The sequence below is a fragment of the Cololabis saira genome, chromosome 4, assembly GCF_033807715.1.
Source record: "Cololabis saira isolate AMF1-May2022 chromosome 4, fColSai1.1, whole genome shotgun sequence".
In the NCBI taxonomy this organism is placed as follows: Eukaryota; Metazoa; Chordata; class Actinopteri; order Beloniformes; family Belonidae; genus Cololabis; species Cololabis saira.
This window is the reverse complement of record NC_084590.1, coordinates 47,727,000-47,743,224: the sequence shown is the minus strand read 5'-3', so window position 1 is coordinate 47,743,224 and position 16,225 is coordinate 47,727,000. Positions and strand designations below refer to the sequence as shown.

The window sequence follows — 16,225 nt, the reverse complement described above, 5'->3', positions numbered from 1 at the left end:
GTCTAATTTATTCTGTCACCACACACACATATTGCCATGAAGCATCAGGCATTTTTCACTTACTGTATGACAAACTGTATCTGATAACAGAAGAAACCAAACAAATATAAATATAAATGATATGAACTTCATTGAACTAATATAACATTTTGAAATTTAAGCTGAAATATCCAAAGCACTGAACACTGGTTGTGCACGGGTGGCCGTGTGTCTGAGTGTGTATGAGAGTGTCCGTGTCCGTGTGTAGCTTGGCTGGTGATTCAATGGTCTGCAAGTTTTCCCAGCACACGGTTGACTGGACACGGAAGGATACGAGCGAGGATCACTTACAGAGTGAAAAGCATAACACAAAAAGACTGACGATCATTTACTTTAACGGCGTCTGTAATAGGTGGAATAATTTTGTATTACAGTACGAGCCGCTCTCCTCACGTGGAGCGCGAGCGGAGCGGGGTCCGTTTACAATGCATTAGGTTGTCTGTGCGAGCGGAGATTAACGCACATGGCAGCTTAAACACCGGCTCAAACAGCAAGTAACTTCCAGCATTAACAGTGCTGCTCAGCCCGCTGTCTGTGCGGAGTAAACCGGTCGTTCTGTATTTTCTGAGCTGGTTTCTCAGGCGGCCGTTTGTTTTGTTCACGAGGGCAGCGGGGGCGGGCGGGGCAGAGCTTGAACAATAGTGCGGTGACAACCGCGTAAACCATTATGTGTGTTGTAATAAAATATCGATATTAGCCGACAGTATATTGATTATTTATTGAAACAGAGAGCACAACAATATATTGAAATATCGATTTTTTTTCCCACCCCTAATATCTAGGATATATGCACTGTGTATGACATTTGATGATCATTCTGTAGGTAAAGCCCGGGAGCGTTGGGGGCGGGAGTTGGGCCTTGACTTCACAGGGGAGCTGTGGGATAAAGCTATCCGCAGCATACGATCTAGCACGCCTTGCGCTAGACTAGAACTTATTCAATTCAAGGTGCTGCATAGAGCCCACCTATCAAAATCCCGATTATCTGAATTATATCCGAATGTTGCAGACTTATGTGACAGATGCCAGGGCTCTCCCTGCAATTTAAGTCACATGTTTTTCTCCTGTCCTAGGTTACAGAAATTTTGGAGTGACTATTCTGTGATCATGTCTAAAGTTCTGGTGAAAAATGTTGTTATGGCCCCTCTCTTAGCAATATTCAGACTCTCGGTTGACTCCTCACATATCAGCCCCGTACAGTCAGAAGTATTGGCTTTCACATCTCTTTTAGCTAGACGTCGTATCCTACTTTCATGGAAATCCCCCAAGTCACCGTCTATTGCTCTTTGGCTTAGTGATGTTATGTTTTTTCTAAAATCTGAAAAGGTGAGATATTCAGTAAAGGGCAACTCAGTTAAATTTGTTCATAAATGGCATTCTTTTGTGGATTACTTTAACTCGTTGAAGACTCTACCCACCGACTGATCCCTCCCCCTTACCTTAATTTTCTTTTCATTTCTTTCATTTATTTATTTGTTTTGATTATTGTTATTTATGTTTCATTTTGTGTTTTATTTATTATTTCCATTTAATGAGATATTAGTGATGGGCATTTGCATTTACCACTGCATTTGTTTTTCTATGCCGCATTTGCTCATCCATTGCTCTCCTCCATCGACCATTTGTTGCTCATCTGTTTATTTTTTGTTTAACTCTACAGAGACTCTGTTCTTGGTTGGGTTCTGTGTGTTTAAAAAGAAAAAAAAGAGGGGACAATGTACGATGCATAGTTCGTGTCTTTGATTGTATGTGTCCATGTTGTCATTGTATGTTGTTTTTTCCTAAAAAGATCAATAAAAAAAAAAAAAAAAGTTTCTGGTTCTGAGCCAGCACTGGACCCACTCAGGTGGAAAACGCTGAGTAACCAGACTCCAGTTCCTTCCATTTTTCCATGACAGGAAACAGAGATGTACCTTCACCCTGGTTCTCGGTCCCCGGGTTCCTCACAGTCCCTGGACAGAACCTTCAGCCACCGGCTCTGTGGCGCAATGGACAGCTAGCAGTGATGAGCTATTCAAAGGTTGTGGGTTCGAGTCCCACCAGAGTCGAGAGTTCATCTTTAGCCAAAGTGAGAGAAGAAATATCAGCTGATGAAGGAAACTGAAGTGAGAACTTCCTCTGTATGTCAGAGTTCACTGAGAGAACCTCCAGACAAGAGGGGCAGTGGTCCCAAATCGTGGTTTACCAAATGTCAAACTGAGGTTGTGTTTCCATCACTCCTGACAACGTTGCCTCTCTTGTATTTCCTCCACACGTTTGAATTTGAGGAGCTGAGATGTCAACAGAGGTAAAGAGATTCATGATTGTACCAATAACAAGTTTTATTGCCAAACTTGTAAAATAAAACAAAAGTACTTGTTCCAGCTTCGGCGCTCCTCATTTCAAGTGTCCTTTCAGTAATGACATCAGAAATGAGGACAGAATGAATGTAAGGTAATGATAGTTAGCATCAAGGGTAACATTGAGTAAAGTAAACCTAAAATGGCTAGATGGTGGTAACTGACCAAAGATGGGTGTGTTCCAGGCAAATACGTCGTTGTCCAGTGGTTCCTAAAACATCACAGAATGTTTGCCTGGCTCTTACTGCTGCGGTTCCCATGTTCCCACCCTTCCCCCTGTTGTGCCACAAAGGCTTCAGTTATTACTGAGTTAATTAATAACATGGGCCGGCGCTATGTGGTCTGGGTAGCAGTCGTGCTGGGTGCCTCGACGACCCAACCCCTGGACCAAAACCCTCGCAGTAGGGTTGAAACGACTTTGTCGGGGGCTGATCTGTAAACTGATTACCCCCTGGTGGTGAGTTGGATACGCTGGCGGAGGAGGAAGTTGAACTGACCGGGCAGACCCAAAGGTATTGTGAGGGTCTGTTGGGAATGTCTGGCTGAGCCCTCTGTCAGGGAAGTCTTCAACTCTAATCGAGAACTTCCAAGATCCCAGGGGAGGCGGGGGACATGGAGTCCGACGGGACCATGTTCTCTGCCTCCATTGTCGACACGGCGGCTCGAAGTTGTGGACGCAAATGCTGAATCCCAATCTCCACCCTAAACCCTCAAGCCCTGAACCCTCACAGACTTTCAGTGACGTCAGCGGTGGGAGTGGGAGAGGGTGTGAGGGCTCCAAATGGTATAAATAGGAATGGGACAGCACTTAGCAGAAACCGGAAACACGTCAGATCAAAATGTTTTTTTTTTATAAACTTTATTTAAAATTTCAATTTACAAAATTCCTAGTTAGATCAAAATGTTAGGTACCGGTATAAGTTTGGGAAATGATCATCCTACGGATGTTTGAAAACAAATTGGTAGCCTATATAAAGGAGCATAAAATTCAACAAAGAACACAATTTAAACCTGCGCACAGTACAATATGCATTTCCTTGTGTGTGTATTTCTTTCAATCTACCCATACCAGCACATCCAGTATGCCAGGCTCAATCGCAGAGTAATTTATTTTTGTAAGAGCGTGTAAACTGATGGTATCCTGAGTTAAATATTCCAGCTGTGTTATGACCATCTAATATTACTTTCCATTTTTCAGCATGATGTCATTTCATTTTTGTAAGAGCGTATAAATTGATGGTAACCTGAGCTAAATATTTCAGTTATATTTTCACTATTTACTCCAACGTTTTTGTTCAACTTGCTGAAATTGTTTAAATCTTGTGGTCATAAATAAATGAATAACCAAATTACTGCCTGATTTGTTTGTGTTGGATCTAAAACTATCTTGCTAGTATTTACATGTATGCATTTCTGTTAACATAGGGAATCTTAATTCAAACACTGTACTCAGATCAAAGAAAAGCAAGTCTTGTTTATTCAACACCAGCAGGTCAACTGAGGATTTGTCTAATATAAAATGAAAAAAGAAATTGAACCTCAAATTATGAATAAAAAAATGAAGCAAACATTTTGTTCACCATCTTCCCAAAAATGTCAATTAACTTAGATAACTGGTCATCCCTCTTCTTTCCCCTCTCCTTTTCATCCAGCTCCCTCAGCCTCTTTTCTTGTCTTTAGTCTTGAAGAAAGTCCAAAACTTCATTTGTCCTTTTTTTGGTTTTCTTCCCTCCGTTTGTTGGTCGCTCCCTGTTTGTAAAAGGAAATAGTAGGGCAGTTGAAAAATCACGGGACACCAGTTTCTGAATTTAAATCACCAGTGGGCTATGTATTTATGCTTAACGGTGAACTTCTTTCGTCTCACATGAATTCTTTTCCTCCGCCACCTGTTTTGTTTACATTCTCCCTGGTAACCTCCTTTTATGTCACAACGCAATGAACTGTGGGTATTTCCAAAAGTCTGCGGAGATACAGGAAGTGAGCAGTAAGGGCTCAAAATGTCTGCCGGGAGCCCTTGCGCACTTAACTTTAGGAATGGGACAGCCCTGAACCCTTACGCAAGTCGTGGGAGCGCGCACGTAAGTCTGTGAGGGTGGAGATTGGGATTCAGCTAAAGTCTCTGGGGCCTGTCACGGCAGCATCCTAGAACCCGGTAGTGGACATCTGAAGTAAGGGATGCCGTCAGACTGAAGGAGCTTACCGGGCCATGTTAGCCTGTGAGACTCCGGACACAGTAGATGGTACTTGCAGGCCAAGCAAGCCACAGCCCAGGAGTCCTGGAGGCAAAGTTTTAGGGTCTGGGAGGAAGTCGGTGGTGGCTTGGGCATCTGTATCAGATGGACGCCTCCCTAGGGAGGTGTTCCAGGCATGTCCCACTGGCAGGAGACCCAGGACACGCTGGAGAGACCATGTCTCTCGGCTGGCCTTGGAACGGCTTGGACTCCCCTCGGAAGAGCTGGAGGAAGTGTCTGGGCATCTCTGAGGCTGCTGCCCCTCCGACCCGGTTCCGGATAAGTGGTGGAAAATGGATGGGAAGTTCATGTCTAATCAATCCTCTGATAAGCAGCCTCTATTGTGGCATGTGTGCCATGAAGGCAGTGTGGAAAAATTGTAAACAAGTATTTTGTACAAGGTCTTTATTCAGAATTGGTCGAGACAAAAAAAAAGCCAAGATGCTACTGTTCAGTCATGAGCAACCCACACAACGACCCGTCGAGCATACTTTTCCTAAGCTTGAAAATGACAGTGAAGACTATGGATGGGACGGGGCCTCTGTGGCGGCATGGACAGCCCGGACCGCAGGGACCTCAGGGGCCTCTGGGAACTCAGGGACTTCCGGGGCCTCCGTGGATGCATGGCGGACAGCCCGGACCGCGGGGACCTCCGTGGATGCATGGCGGACAGCCCGGACCGCGGGGACCTCAGGGGCCTCTGGGACCTCTGGGACTTCCGGGGCCTCCGTGGATGCATCGCGGACAGCCCGGACCGCGGGGACCTCAGGGACTTCCGGGGCCTCCGTGGATGCATGGCGGACAGCCCGGACCACGGGGACCTCAGGGGCCTCAGGGACTTCCGGGGCCTCCGTGGATGCATGGCGGACAGCCCGGACCGCGGGGACCTCTGGGGCCTCTGTGGTGGCATGGTGGAGAGCCTGAACCGCAGGGGCCTCTGTGACGCCAGAGTCCACCACAGACACGTTGGCCCTGTCCACCGCCGTCACAAGGGAAGCCATTTTTCCGGCCTTGTTGGTTTCCAGTTGAGCTGAAAGACATTTATCCCCAACGTAGGTTGAGTCATTAGCACGTCCCTGGCATCTGACCTCGGCTTAACTCTGATGTTTAGCAGCGGTTTTGGCAGACAGTATGAAGCTGGTTTGACAGCCACCATCAAGACTTGATTCCTTCCTAAACCTGCTTACCTTCATTTAAGTGTTTGAGCAACATGGACTCCTTTGACTGGCCATGTCCAAGAGTCCCTGCAGAAATATCTGTTATACAAGAGACCATGAGATTAGTGCAAGAAAAAGATTTGGTTGTAACATGAATACAAGCAACTTTCTTACCAGATAGTTGGTTTATTGGTGAACACCAGCCTGGAGAACAGTTAGGACACAGATCAGATGCTTCTTAAAAGACTGTACATTCCAAATACCTGAATTCACATTAAAATATAGAACACATTTTTAAGTAAGAAAAACAAGACAAACCTTCACCAACAACTGCAATCAGTACTGAAACCAGGAGGACCCCAACACCTTCCATTGCTGAAACAGAGTAAAGTCACAACACCCGGGTGGAGGTTTAAAAAGCCTCATCATGTAGATGCAGCAGCTGCTCCTCATCCGGCCTAACTAGCTGTTGACCGGGTCCTCAGATTACAGCGAGATGTTCAGGTGATGCTGTGGAAAAATGAAATCACTTGATGAAATGAAGTCTGTAATCTAGGAGAAGTGAAGGTAAGAAATTTGGAAAACTGTGGAATGACTGACCTGCTAGTCAGTTCACTGACCTTGAGTTTAAATGTTTAAATACTAAACTTTAAGGGCAGAAAGCCACACAAACATATTTTCAGTCTGGCACAAATAGCTGTACCTAGATTTCACATCAGTCGAAGTTGAATATGTTTTCTCTGTTCTCAGTTAAAATTATAAAAAAATCACAACCCTCTTAATAAGTAGGGTAGTTGAGTCCACTTCGGGTTAAAAGTACCAAAGATATTAAAATTACAGTTACGTAGAATAACATTCAGGTGAGAACATAAAAGAGACCCTGGATTACTTTGAAAGATCTGGCTAAATCCAGGATCAGAGATGATCGGGGTCAAGGAGCCAAAGCTCCCTGAGATGTATCTACACCCTGGGTGTCGGTCCCCAGGTTCCTCAGAGTCCCTGGACTGAACCCTTGACACCAGCAACAGCTGTGTGGGGCAATGGACAGCGCGTTGGACTTCTAGCAGTAATAAGCAATACAAAGGTTGTGGGTTCGAGTTCCACCAGAGTCCAGAGTTCATCTTTAGCCAAAGTGAGAAAACAGCAGAAAGATCAGCTGAGATAACCTCCAGACAAAAGGAGCAGTGGTCCGACATCCTGGTTGACCAAATGTCAAACTGAGGTCATGTTTCCATCCATTTGAGGATCTTGCAGCGTTGGTTGGAGATTCAGACGTTGGTTGTTGGTCCGTGTCGATCCATCGTGGTCCAGCTGTTGACTAGCGGTTGTTGTGTTCATGCGATGAGTAATTGTCAGAATTATATGCCTGCACAGCAATTACCTGACGGTCATATTTTATGACCGACAGAGGGCGCTGTTACACTGGGCAGTGGATGAGAATGAGACATTGCATTGGGGAGGAAGAAGGAGGATGGTGCAGTTGAATTGATTTGATGATGAATAAAGTTCCTGTTCTGTTCCTGACTACGCTGTGGTAAATGCCTGATACACCCACACAACAGCGGTCTGTTTCAACTGTAAAGGCAGACTGTCTTTGGTTCTTGCGGTACGACTCAGCAGGTTTAGATTTGTAATAATGAGTTCAAAAGGGTTGTATCTTGGTTCGAATCCCCGCAGGAGGAACCATCCAATAAACACGAAGCTGAAAAGAGAGATTCAACATTATTTTGATTATTTTTCGGAAATAAATCGGGTTAGCCGGGTTAAAAGTACCAACGATATTAAAATTAAAGTTACTTGCAATAATATTCAGGTGGGAACATCAAAGAGAACCTGGATTACTTTGAGAGATCTGTCTAAATCCAGGATCAGAGATGATCAGGATCGAGGAACCAAAGCTCCCTGAGATGTACCTTCACCCTGGGTCTCGGTCCCCGGGTTCCTCAGAGTCCCTGGACTGAACCTTTCAGCCACCGGCTCTGTGGCGCAATGGACAGCGCATTGGACTCCTAGTAGCTACTAGCTATTCCAAGGTTGTGCGTTCGAGTCCCACCAGAGTCGGGAGTTGATCTTTAGCCAAAGTGAGAACAGAGCAGAAATATCAACTGATGTAGGTGTGAGAATTATATTGTTTTTAAAATTATTCAACTCTTTGTACGGAAATGCTTACTGACACCTGAAGATGCTGTAATTTGTAAATGGTCACCAAACGATTGAGAAGTAAGGGCGGAGTTACCTGTATGGCCACGCCCACCCAAAAAGCATGACAGGCCTTGGTCTCTGTGGCGCAATCGGTTAGCGCGTTCGGCTGTTAACCGAAAGGTTGGTGGTTCAAGCCCACCCAGGGACGTGCATTGATTTGGGCCTTTGTCAACCTTGAGAACAAAACTAGGCTATCAGATATTGCCCTTTTTTTGCCCAATGTACACAGGAATTTCACCTGGTAAAAAGAGCAACACTGTGCATTCACACCTCCACAAACAAACAGGACTTTCCAGGCAAATGAACTCTTGTCCCTTTAAAGGTATAGTCTATAATCGTTTTCAAAAACATTTATTGTTATACTGGGTGAAATGGTCCTTACATCCTGAGAAGCTGCAGCGCTCACTTGGATGCACCGTGCCGGTGAAATCTGCAACAAAAACCACAAACGAAACACAAAATCAACAAGCCGACCAAAACACGAGCAGCAATCGACCCAAATCTCGAGATCCAAACACAGTCTGAGCTAAGCTACCGCTAACTAACCCCAAAAACTACAGAGCAAGCATGCAGGTGAACAAGCCAGTGTATATATCTATGTGTGTGTGTGCGTGTATGTATATGATTATGTGTGTGTGTGTGTGTGTGTATGTGTGGGTGTGTGTGTATACGTGCGTGTGTATGTACATGTCTGTGTGGCTATTTGTGTGTGTATGTATATGTTTGTGTGGCTGTGTATGTGTGTGTATATGTATATGACTGAGTGGCTGTATGTAAGCGTGTATGTATGTGTAGCTAAGTGCGTGCGTGTGTGTGTATGCATATGTGTAGCTATGTGTGTGTATGTGTGCATGTATGAATATGTATATATATATATATATATATATGCATGTGTGCGTGAGTGAGTGTGTGTGTATATGTCTATGTGGCTATGCGTATGTATGTGAGTGGGTATGAGAGTGTGTGTGAGTGTGTGTGTGTGTATGTGCGCGTATGTGCGCGCGTGTGTGTGTGTGTGTGTGTGTGTGTGTGTGTGTGTGTGTATGTGCGTGCGTGTATGTGTGCGTAAAAAAACTATCAAAGCTCCACCTGAAGTGTATCTATAGTGGGGGAGGGGGGAGAGCAACCCCGCCACCTGCAAGACCTGGGGCCGACGAGGAAGAACCTGGAACCCAGGCCACCGGCAACCCCACAATGTTTGATTTTTGACAGATTTTAATTTAAACTTCTTCTATTGAAAGAAGGGAGTTGAAAGTCTGTGTTGCCCAGCGACAGCCCCAAAACATCACTGCTCTAGAGGAGATCTGCATGGAGGAACGGACCAATCACTGCTCTAGAGGAGATCTGCATGGAGGAACGGACCAATCACTGCTCTAGAGGAGATCTGCATGGAGGAACAGGCCAAAATACCAACAACAGTGTAGAAAACCTTGTGAAGAATGACAGAAAACGTTTGACCTCTGTCATTGCCAACAAAGGGTATAAGTATTAGTATAGTATAATTAGTATTGAGATGAACTTTTGTTATTGACCAAATACTTATTTTCCACTATAATTTGCAAATATTTTCTTTAAAAATCAGACAATGTGATTTTCTGCTTTGTTTTTTTGTCATTCTGTCTCTGTGATGAAAATTACAGGTCTCTTTTATCTTTTAAAGTGGTAGAATTTGCACAACTGGGGCCTCATTTACAAAGAGTGCGTGGATTTCAAGGTTGGTCCGTGCGTGGAATTCTTGTGTACGCAAAAAAATTATTCAGATGTTCAAAACTGTGCATACGCCCAAATCCACGCACGTTTCTTTGAACATCACAATCAACGTGGAGTCGAGTGCACATGCAGTTCCGTGAAGAGTTGTGGGTTTATTATGTTCGTAAAGTTTTGTGAATGTTAATATTTAGCGTTAGTGCATCATTACACTCTTTTTTTTTCTTCTTGTTTGTAATTTAAGAACCGACACCAGAACTTAAGTTGGTGGGACGAAAAACAGCTCCTTGTTCCGTTTTACTGTCATGCGTATGATATACCAACGGATTAAGCTCAATGTACACGTGTATTGAGTCTCATAGTTTGCATTGTGGATGTTCGTGATCACCTCTGTGTAACAGTGTGAACAACATGAACTCATATTTAAAACATGAAGCATCACGATCGGATTCCTCCACTCTGATTGTTGCAGCCGCAGGAGGAGAGACCGGTCTAACACTTTCTATAATCCTGCAGCCGACTCCATATAAGACTCTGAAAGTAGCCCAAACATTCAATAAAAACTTTATTCATATATTGCTGATTCACATCAGTTCGTACCAACCAACCTTTCAGTGACATGTTAGTTTTATTTTAAAAGACAACTTTAGAGAACCGGTTTTTCGCTGCAAAATGTATTTTAATGTTTTTCTGTCCAGACAGTTATGGGATGTTTTAGGATCTGGCTATAATCTCCAGTAGTCTTCCCATATGGTCGTCATGGCGACAGATGTCCGACCTGTCAGCAGCTCCAGCTGAAAGCATCATGTTGGTCTGAACCGGAGCAGCTGGTCCAGTTCAGGGCAGAGATCCAGAAGATCCTCTTGGTACCTGAACCAGCTGATGGTCCAGTCTTAGTCCTGGACCAGCAGGTCTACGTGGTCCCTGAAGACTCGCTACTGATCCTGCATCAGCAGGTTCCTCTAACAGAACCAAGGCTGACATTGTGATTGACAGGTTACATCTTTGTGCTCCTACCTTTATATGTTCACATGGTTTATTGTGAGATTGTTTCAGTTCCACTCGTGTGTAACTTACCTGGTGATGTGGGGACTGTCGTGTCCTTCACTTGTGGTCGTGAACTTATTGTTGACGTCATGTTTCCTCATATTCTGGACTTCACTGCATCACCAGTGAGTGTCGCCAACGGACAAAACCTCAGAAATGTGTGTACGCCAGCCTTGATGTGTGCGTGAAGAACCGCAACTTTCAACGTTCAAATAACTTTTTGAATATCTGACAGGTTTTTTTTTGCTATTCATGGATTTTACTAAATATCCATACATGATTTTTTAAACAAATATGATATGACACATGATATATTCCTGTAGGATTACGTTTTTTGAAAAACCGTCCTCAAACCTGTTAGGCTTGACAAGTACAATCCAAAAAAATTAATTGTGCCAAGTTTGGTGTTAATGGAGACTTCAGGTAAAAGGCCACTGAAATTTATTAAATGTACAGAAATTTCCACAAACATTGGATTTAACATCAAAATATCAAGAAATGTTAAAAGGGGCAAATTTAGCAAACCATTCGAGGAATCGATCCTGAAAGTTCAGCTCTCAAGGACAAATGGTTGATTACATATATAATACATACACAGGAGTTAGCCAGTCGGAGGAACATCTTCCTATTTCACATCAGGAATATACAGTGACTGCTGGGTATTTCCTTCTTGGAGACTCTACTTATCCTTTGCAGGACTGGCTCTTGAAACCATTCCATTACACTGGACGACTGACAGCAGAACAGTCTGCGTTTAAGCACAAAGTCAACCGAGCACGAGTGGTTGTGGAAGATGAATTCAGCAGGTTGCCTTCTGTGATGTCCGACTGGTGAAATTAATGGTGATGACTTCCTGTCCACTGCATAATCTGTGTGAAAGTCATGGAAAGACTTATGAAACATCATAGGATGTACCTGCAGCAGCACCACTTCAGCCAGTGGTGGCAGTGGCTCGGGGTGGAGAGGAGGAAGGCAGAGATGTTAGAGATGCGCTAATGCAGTATTTGTGGAATAGTTAATGCTATAGTTAGATTACATTCTGTATCGCAGTATAGTGTAACAAAGTTGTGCTTTTTGCAGATATATGGATTTTGTCCATCCATCCATCCATTTCCATCCACTTGATGTGGGACTGGTTAGCGGGTGCAGCAGTCTGAGCAGAGATGTCCAGACTTCCCTAACCCCACACATTTCCTCCAGCTCTTCTGGAGGGATCCAGAGACGTTCCCAGGTCAGCCAAAAGACATTCCCTCCGGTGTGTCCTGGATCTTCTCCTGGTGGGACATGCCAGGAACACCTTCCCAGGAGGTGTCCAGGGGGCATCATATGTTAGTCTTTCAAGTTTCCGTATGACGTCTGATTATTTTGCTTTTTTTTTTTTGCTGTGCTGAGGTGTTTTTTGCAATTCCACACTTCATACTGATCACATCTTTAGAGTTTATTACTCGTGTGAGTACGTTGGTGTCTCTTTAGGTGACTTGATGTGGTAAAAGCTGCCCCACACTGTTCACATCTGAACGGTTTATCTCCAGTGTGAATACGTTGGTGAGTCATTAGATTACTTGATGTGGTAAAAGCTGCCCCACACTGTTCACATCTGAACGGTTTATCTCCAGTGTGAATGCGTTGGTGAATCTTTAGATGACCTTGTGTGGTAAAAGCTGCTCCACACTGATCACAAGTGAACGGTTTATCTCCAGTGTGAATACGTTTGTGAGTCATTAGATTACTTGATGTGGTAAAAGCTGCTCCACACTGTTCACATCTGAACGGTTTATCTCCAGTGTGAATGCGTTGGTGAATCTTTAGATGACCTTGTGTGGTAAAAGCTGCTCCACACTGATCACAAGTGAACGGTTTATGGCCAGTGTGAATACGTTGGTGAGTCATTAGATTACCTTGTTGGGTAAAAGCTGCTCCACACTGATCACAAGTGAACGGTTTATCTCCAGTGTGAATACATTGGTGAGTCATTAGATTATCTGGTCTGGTAAAAGCTGCTCCACACTGATCACATCTGAACGGTTTATCTCCAGTGTGAATACGTTGGTGAGTCATTAGATTACCTTGTTGGGTAAAAGCTGCTCCACACTGATCACAAGTGAACGGTTTATCTCCAGTGTGAATACGTTTGTGAGTCATTAGATTACTTGATGTGGTAAAAGCTGCTCCACACTGTTCACATCTGAACGGTTTATCTCCAGTGTGAATGCGTTGGTGAATCTTTAGATGACCTTGTGTGGTAAAAGCTGCTCCACACTGATCACAAGTGAACGGTTTATCTCCAGTGTGAATACGTTTGTGAGTCATTAGATTACTTGATGTGGTAAAAGCTGCTCCACACTGTTCACATCTGAACGGTTTATCTCCAGTGTGAACACGTTGGTGAATCATTAGATTACCTGATGTGGTAAAAGCTGCTCCACACTGATCACAAGTGAACGGTTTATCTCCAGTGTGAATACGTTGGTGAGTCCTTAGACTATCTTGTCTGGTAAAAGCTGCTCCACACTGATCACAAGTGAACGGTTTATCTCCAGTGTGAATCATCTTATGTTTTCTCAGACCTGATGAAGTGGTGAGGACTTTCTTGCAGTGATCACAACGATAACTTGTGGGTCTCTCTTTGCCTTTATGTTTCTGTAAGGACAGAGAAGAAGAATTAAATCATCTTGTTGACTGACTCACAAAAGCTTTTCAGTTTCTATAAAGTGCTGTCTGTCTAAAGTGCTGTTCTTGACAGTCAGAGACCTTCAGATGAAACATCTCAGTACGTCAAATCAAAAGTGTAAATGGTTAAAGCTACTAACACGAAAACCATCAAAATAGTTCATTAATAGGGATGGGTATTGATAAGATCTTCCAACCATTTTTCATTCTGCTTAACAATCGGTTTTTATCGATTCCCTTATCAATTCTCATTTGGGAAAAAAGAGACAACAAAAAGTTGATTAGCATGACCAATATAAGATAAATATTCTCCTATAGAAATGAACAAATACAACATGCATCATTCTCTGGCAATTCCAGGATTCCAAAATGTTTCTAACAGAAAAAATAAATAAATAATAATAAATAAATAAATAAAATTGTCCTTTTTAAAAAAAGATATATGAACTGAGCAGTCAAAAATAAAGCCAGTGAGCCAGTGACAAATGCAACCAAGGCAGAGTCCTCTTCCTGTACGGTGTAGTGTTGCTGTAGATTTTTCAGGATGGATAAAATCTCACCATAGGTCGCACTTTTGTCACTGGAGACTGCCAGTGTAAAGGTGTAATGCTTTTGCATGAGCAGCACAAACTCCTCTGCTCTTCTTAAGTCCTCATTTTATCAAGGAGCGGCATGTGTTAGGGTGGCTCTGAGGGGTAACATACACAACTTAAATGCTTATGTACTATTGTGCTTTTCATTTGATCATGATCTAATAATTTACATGCAAACGTTTCTATGTTGCCTGCAATATAAAGTATCTTACTGAGCACGTTTTGCTTCTCCTTAAGGACCACTTTTGCTAGTCCCACACTTTTGCCAGTGTGGGACCTCTTCATCCATACAAATCACCAAGCGAATTATTGCTGGCCAGTTGGAAATTGCAGTGCAGTTATACAGCTTCCTGTCCTCGTATAGATGTATTGTTGACCAGTTTAATGTTTTTTTTTTTTTTTTTTTTTTAAGTAATATTTGTTCTCTAGACTTGTAAAGTCTAGAACTATTTCTTCAAACTTTTGACCATCACTGCCAAGCCTCAAAAAAACCACTGAAGGAAGTCATGAGGAACCTTTTGGGGTGAAGTTTGCCAGAAACTTTGGAATTTCAAGATTCCACCAACAGGGCAAGGAAAAAAAAACACCGTACGGTCAGCGTTTTTAGATACAACCCCATTATTATCACTGGATGATTAATGTTTGTTTAACCCTTTTTGACCTACCATAGAACAAGTCCATCTAAGCATATTTTTACATTTTTGCATAGGATACTGCCATTTTATTGAGTATTTTTATTTCCTATACATCAAAACAACCCATATAAGCCAATTTTATTAATCTGTATGTTGAAAGTCCATACTAACTAAATAAATTGACAAAAAGTGCAAATAACTACCAAAAAAATGTAAATCGTTTTTTTTTTTTTTTACACATATTTTTCTAAATACAGAGATCCCATAGCTAGATCCATCAAAATTGTCAATGGATAAAAGTAACACAGAAGCCTTTCAAACCACAGGAAATTTATTTGGAATTAATTAATACTTTGGTTTTTGAGATATATCATTTTAGATATTGCGTCTTCATCTGGCACTGAATTCAGCTTTGCTCACTGTAAACCATTTTGCGCACACGGACTTTGGTGGATCCATAATATGTTTTTGTGTGGGCTTGTATAGTGAATATGTTCCACGCGTATGGTGTGTGTGTGTGGGTTGTAGCTGAGTAATCTATTGTGAAAATCTCTGATAAAAAGCATGAACAAGAACGCAAATTCAAACCGACTAGTTTCCGAGGGGAATGACGTCACCTCCCTTTTCGCGGGAAGTGGCGTTAAAAAAATACTGTGAAAAAATACAACCTGATAAACTAAATGATACACTAAATGCAAGATATGCAAGAGAAACTCTTCCTGTTTAACAGGCAAAAAGAATTAAAGAGAATTAAAGGGTTAACAGGCATTGGGCAATGTAAATGCAAGGCGTGTTATTTCCTCCCTGGTCCCTGAGGAGGAGTTATGGGGAGGGAAAAGGACTCGGGAGGAATTATCGAGGGGTCCTACCTAACGTGACAGCCCACTGTCTGTTTGGTTGGTCTTGCTGGCTTCACCACCATCAGAAGAGTTGACTGATGCAGGAGATGGAGCAGGTGGCAGATCAATGCTGAGTAACAGGATTTACATAGCCACTTTGCCCCAAATCATGTTGCACAAATATAACCAGCAGGCTCCTGTGCCACTCCTGCTGTTGTGTTTGTTGAACACAAATAACTTCTTTATGTGTTTCTTAAGTTGTGACCCGAGTGTCATGTTATACAAAGGTCTGACATTTTAGTAGGCAGTTGCAGTTGACAGCTCTGCAATATGCTGATTTATGACTTTGTGGATGAGAACCTTGCAGACATCACTGTCTGCCGGCACAGTTCATCCAAGTGAGGGCCGCGTAGCTGGCGCTCAAACCCGAACGTCCTTGTCAGGGGGGCTGATAAGAGGGGGAGCCAGGAAGGCGGTTGGATGAGAGAGGGGGGTGTGTGTGTCAGTGTGTATGTGAGAGTCTGTGACGCGATAAGTCCGAGGACCTTTCGCCCAGAGAGAGCAGCCAAGCATCCTTGATGGTTTTGGGCAGCCGTACAGTTCTGGGAGGCGGATCCTCAGGTGTTTTGGGAGGGGGAAGGGCTAGGGGAGAGAGTTATCTTGTTTGCATTCCTCCAGGAGATTGTGAGCAGGAGCGGTCGTTCCAAGCCGCTCTCTCGAGGTCAAATTAGTAGAATCAGCGGTTGTTTTGAGAACAGGCAGCCCA

The 16,225-nt window shown here is 43.3% G+C and overlaps 1 protein-coding gene and 2 non-coding genes across 3 annotated transcripts; 2 read left to right on the top strand and 1 right to left on the bottom strand.

The window, feature by feature from the left end:
• Positions 1 to 6,697: 6,697 nt before the first annotated feature.
• On the bottom strand, positions 6,698 to 13,359 carry LOC133442587 (zinc finger protein 239-like). The gene is made up of 4 exons (XM_061720595.1): positions 12,789 to 13,359; positions 12,168 to 12,620; positions 8,351 to 8,398; positions 6,698 to 6,777 (listed from the first exon to the last, which is right to left on the bottom strand). Exons 1-4 carry the CDS (start codon positions 13,270 to 13,272, stop codon positions 6,698 to 6,700), a joined length of 1,065 nt encoding a protein of 354 aa, XP_061576579.1. The 5' UTR covers positions 13,273 to 13,359.
• trnar-ccu (transfer RNA arginine (anticodon CCU)) lies at positions 7,742 to 7,827 on the top strand. Its single transcript is given in 2 exon segments — positions 7,742 to 7,778; positions 7,793 to 7,827. It is a non-coding gene; the product is annotated as a tRNA-Arg (tRNA).
• On the top strand, positions 8,043 to 8,116 carry trnan-guu (transfer RNA asparagine (anticodon GUU)). Its single transcript has one exon. It is a non-coding gene; the product is annotated as a tRNA-Asn (tRNA).
• Positions 13,360 to 16,225: the final 2,866 nt, after the last annotated feature.

What these genes read in the sequence shown, in the direction of transcription:
- LOC133442587 (XM_061720595.1), bottom strand. Translation starts at nt 13,272, where the DNA reads ATGATTCACACTGGAGATAAACCGTTCACTTGTGATCAGTGTGGAGCA. An exon ending in ACACCAACGTACTCACACGA is followed by an intron (nt 8,399 to 12,167) that starts GTAATAAACTCT and finishes TTTTTGTTGCAG; the next exon opens with ATTTCACCGGCACGGTGCAT. An exon ending in GCGCTGCAGCTTCTCAGGAT is followed by an intron (nt 6,778 to 8,350) that starts GTAAGGACCATT and finishes GCTGGTGTCAAG; the next exon opens with GGTTCAGTCCAGGGACTCTG.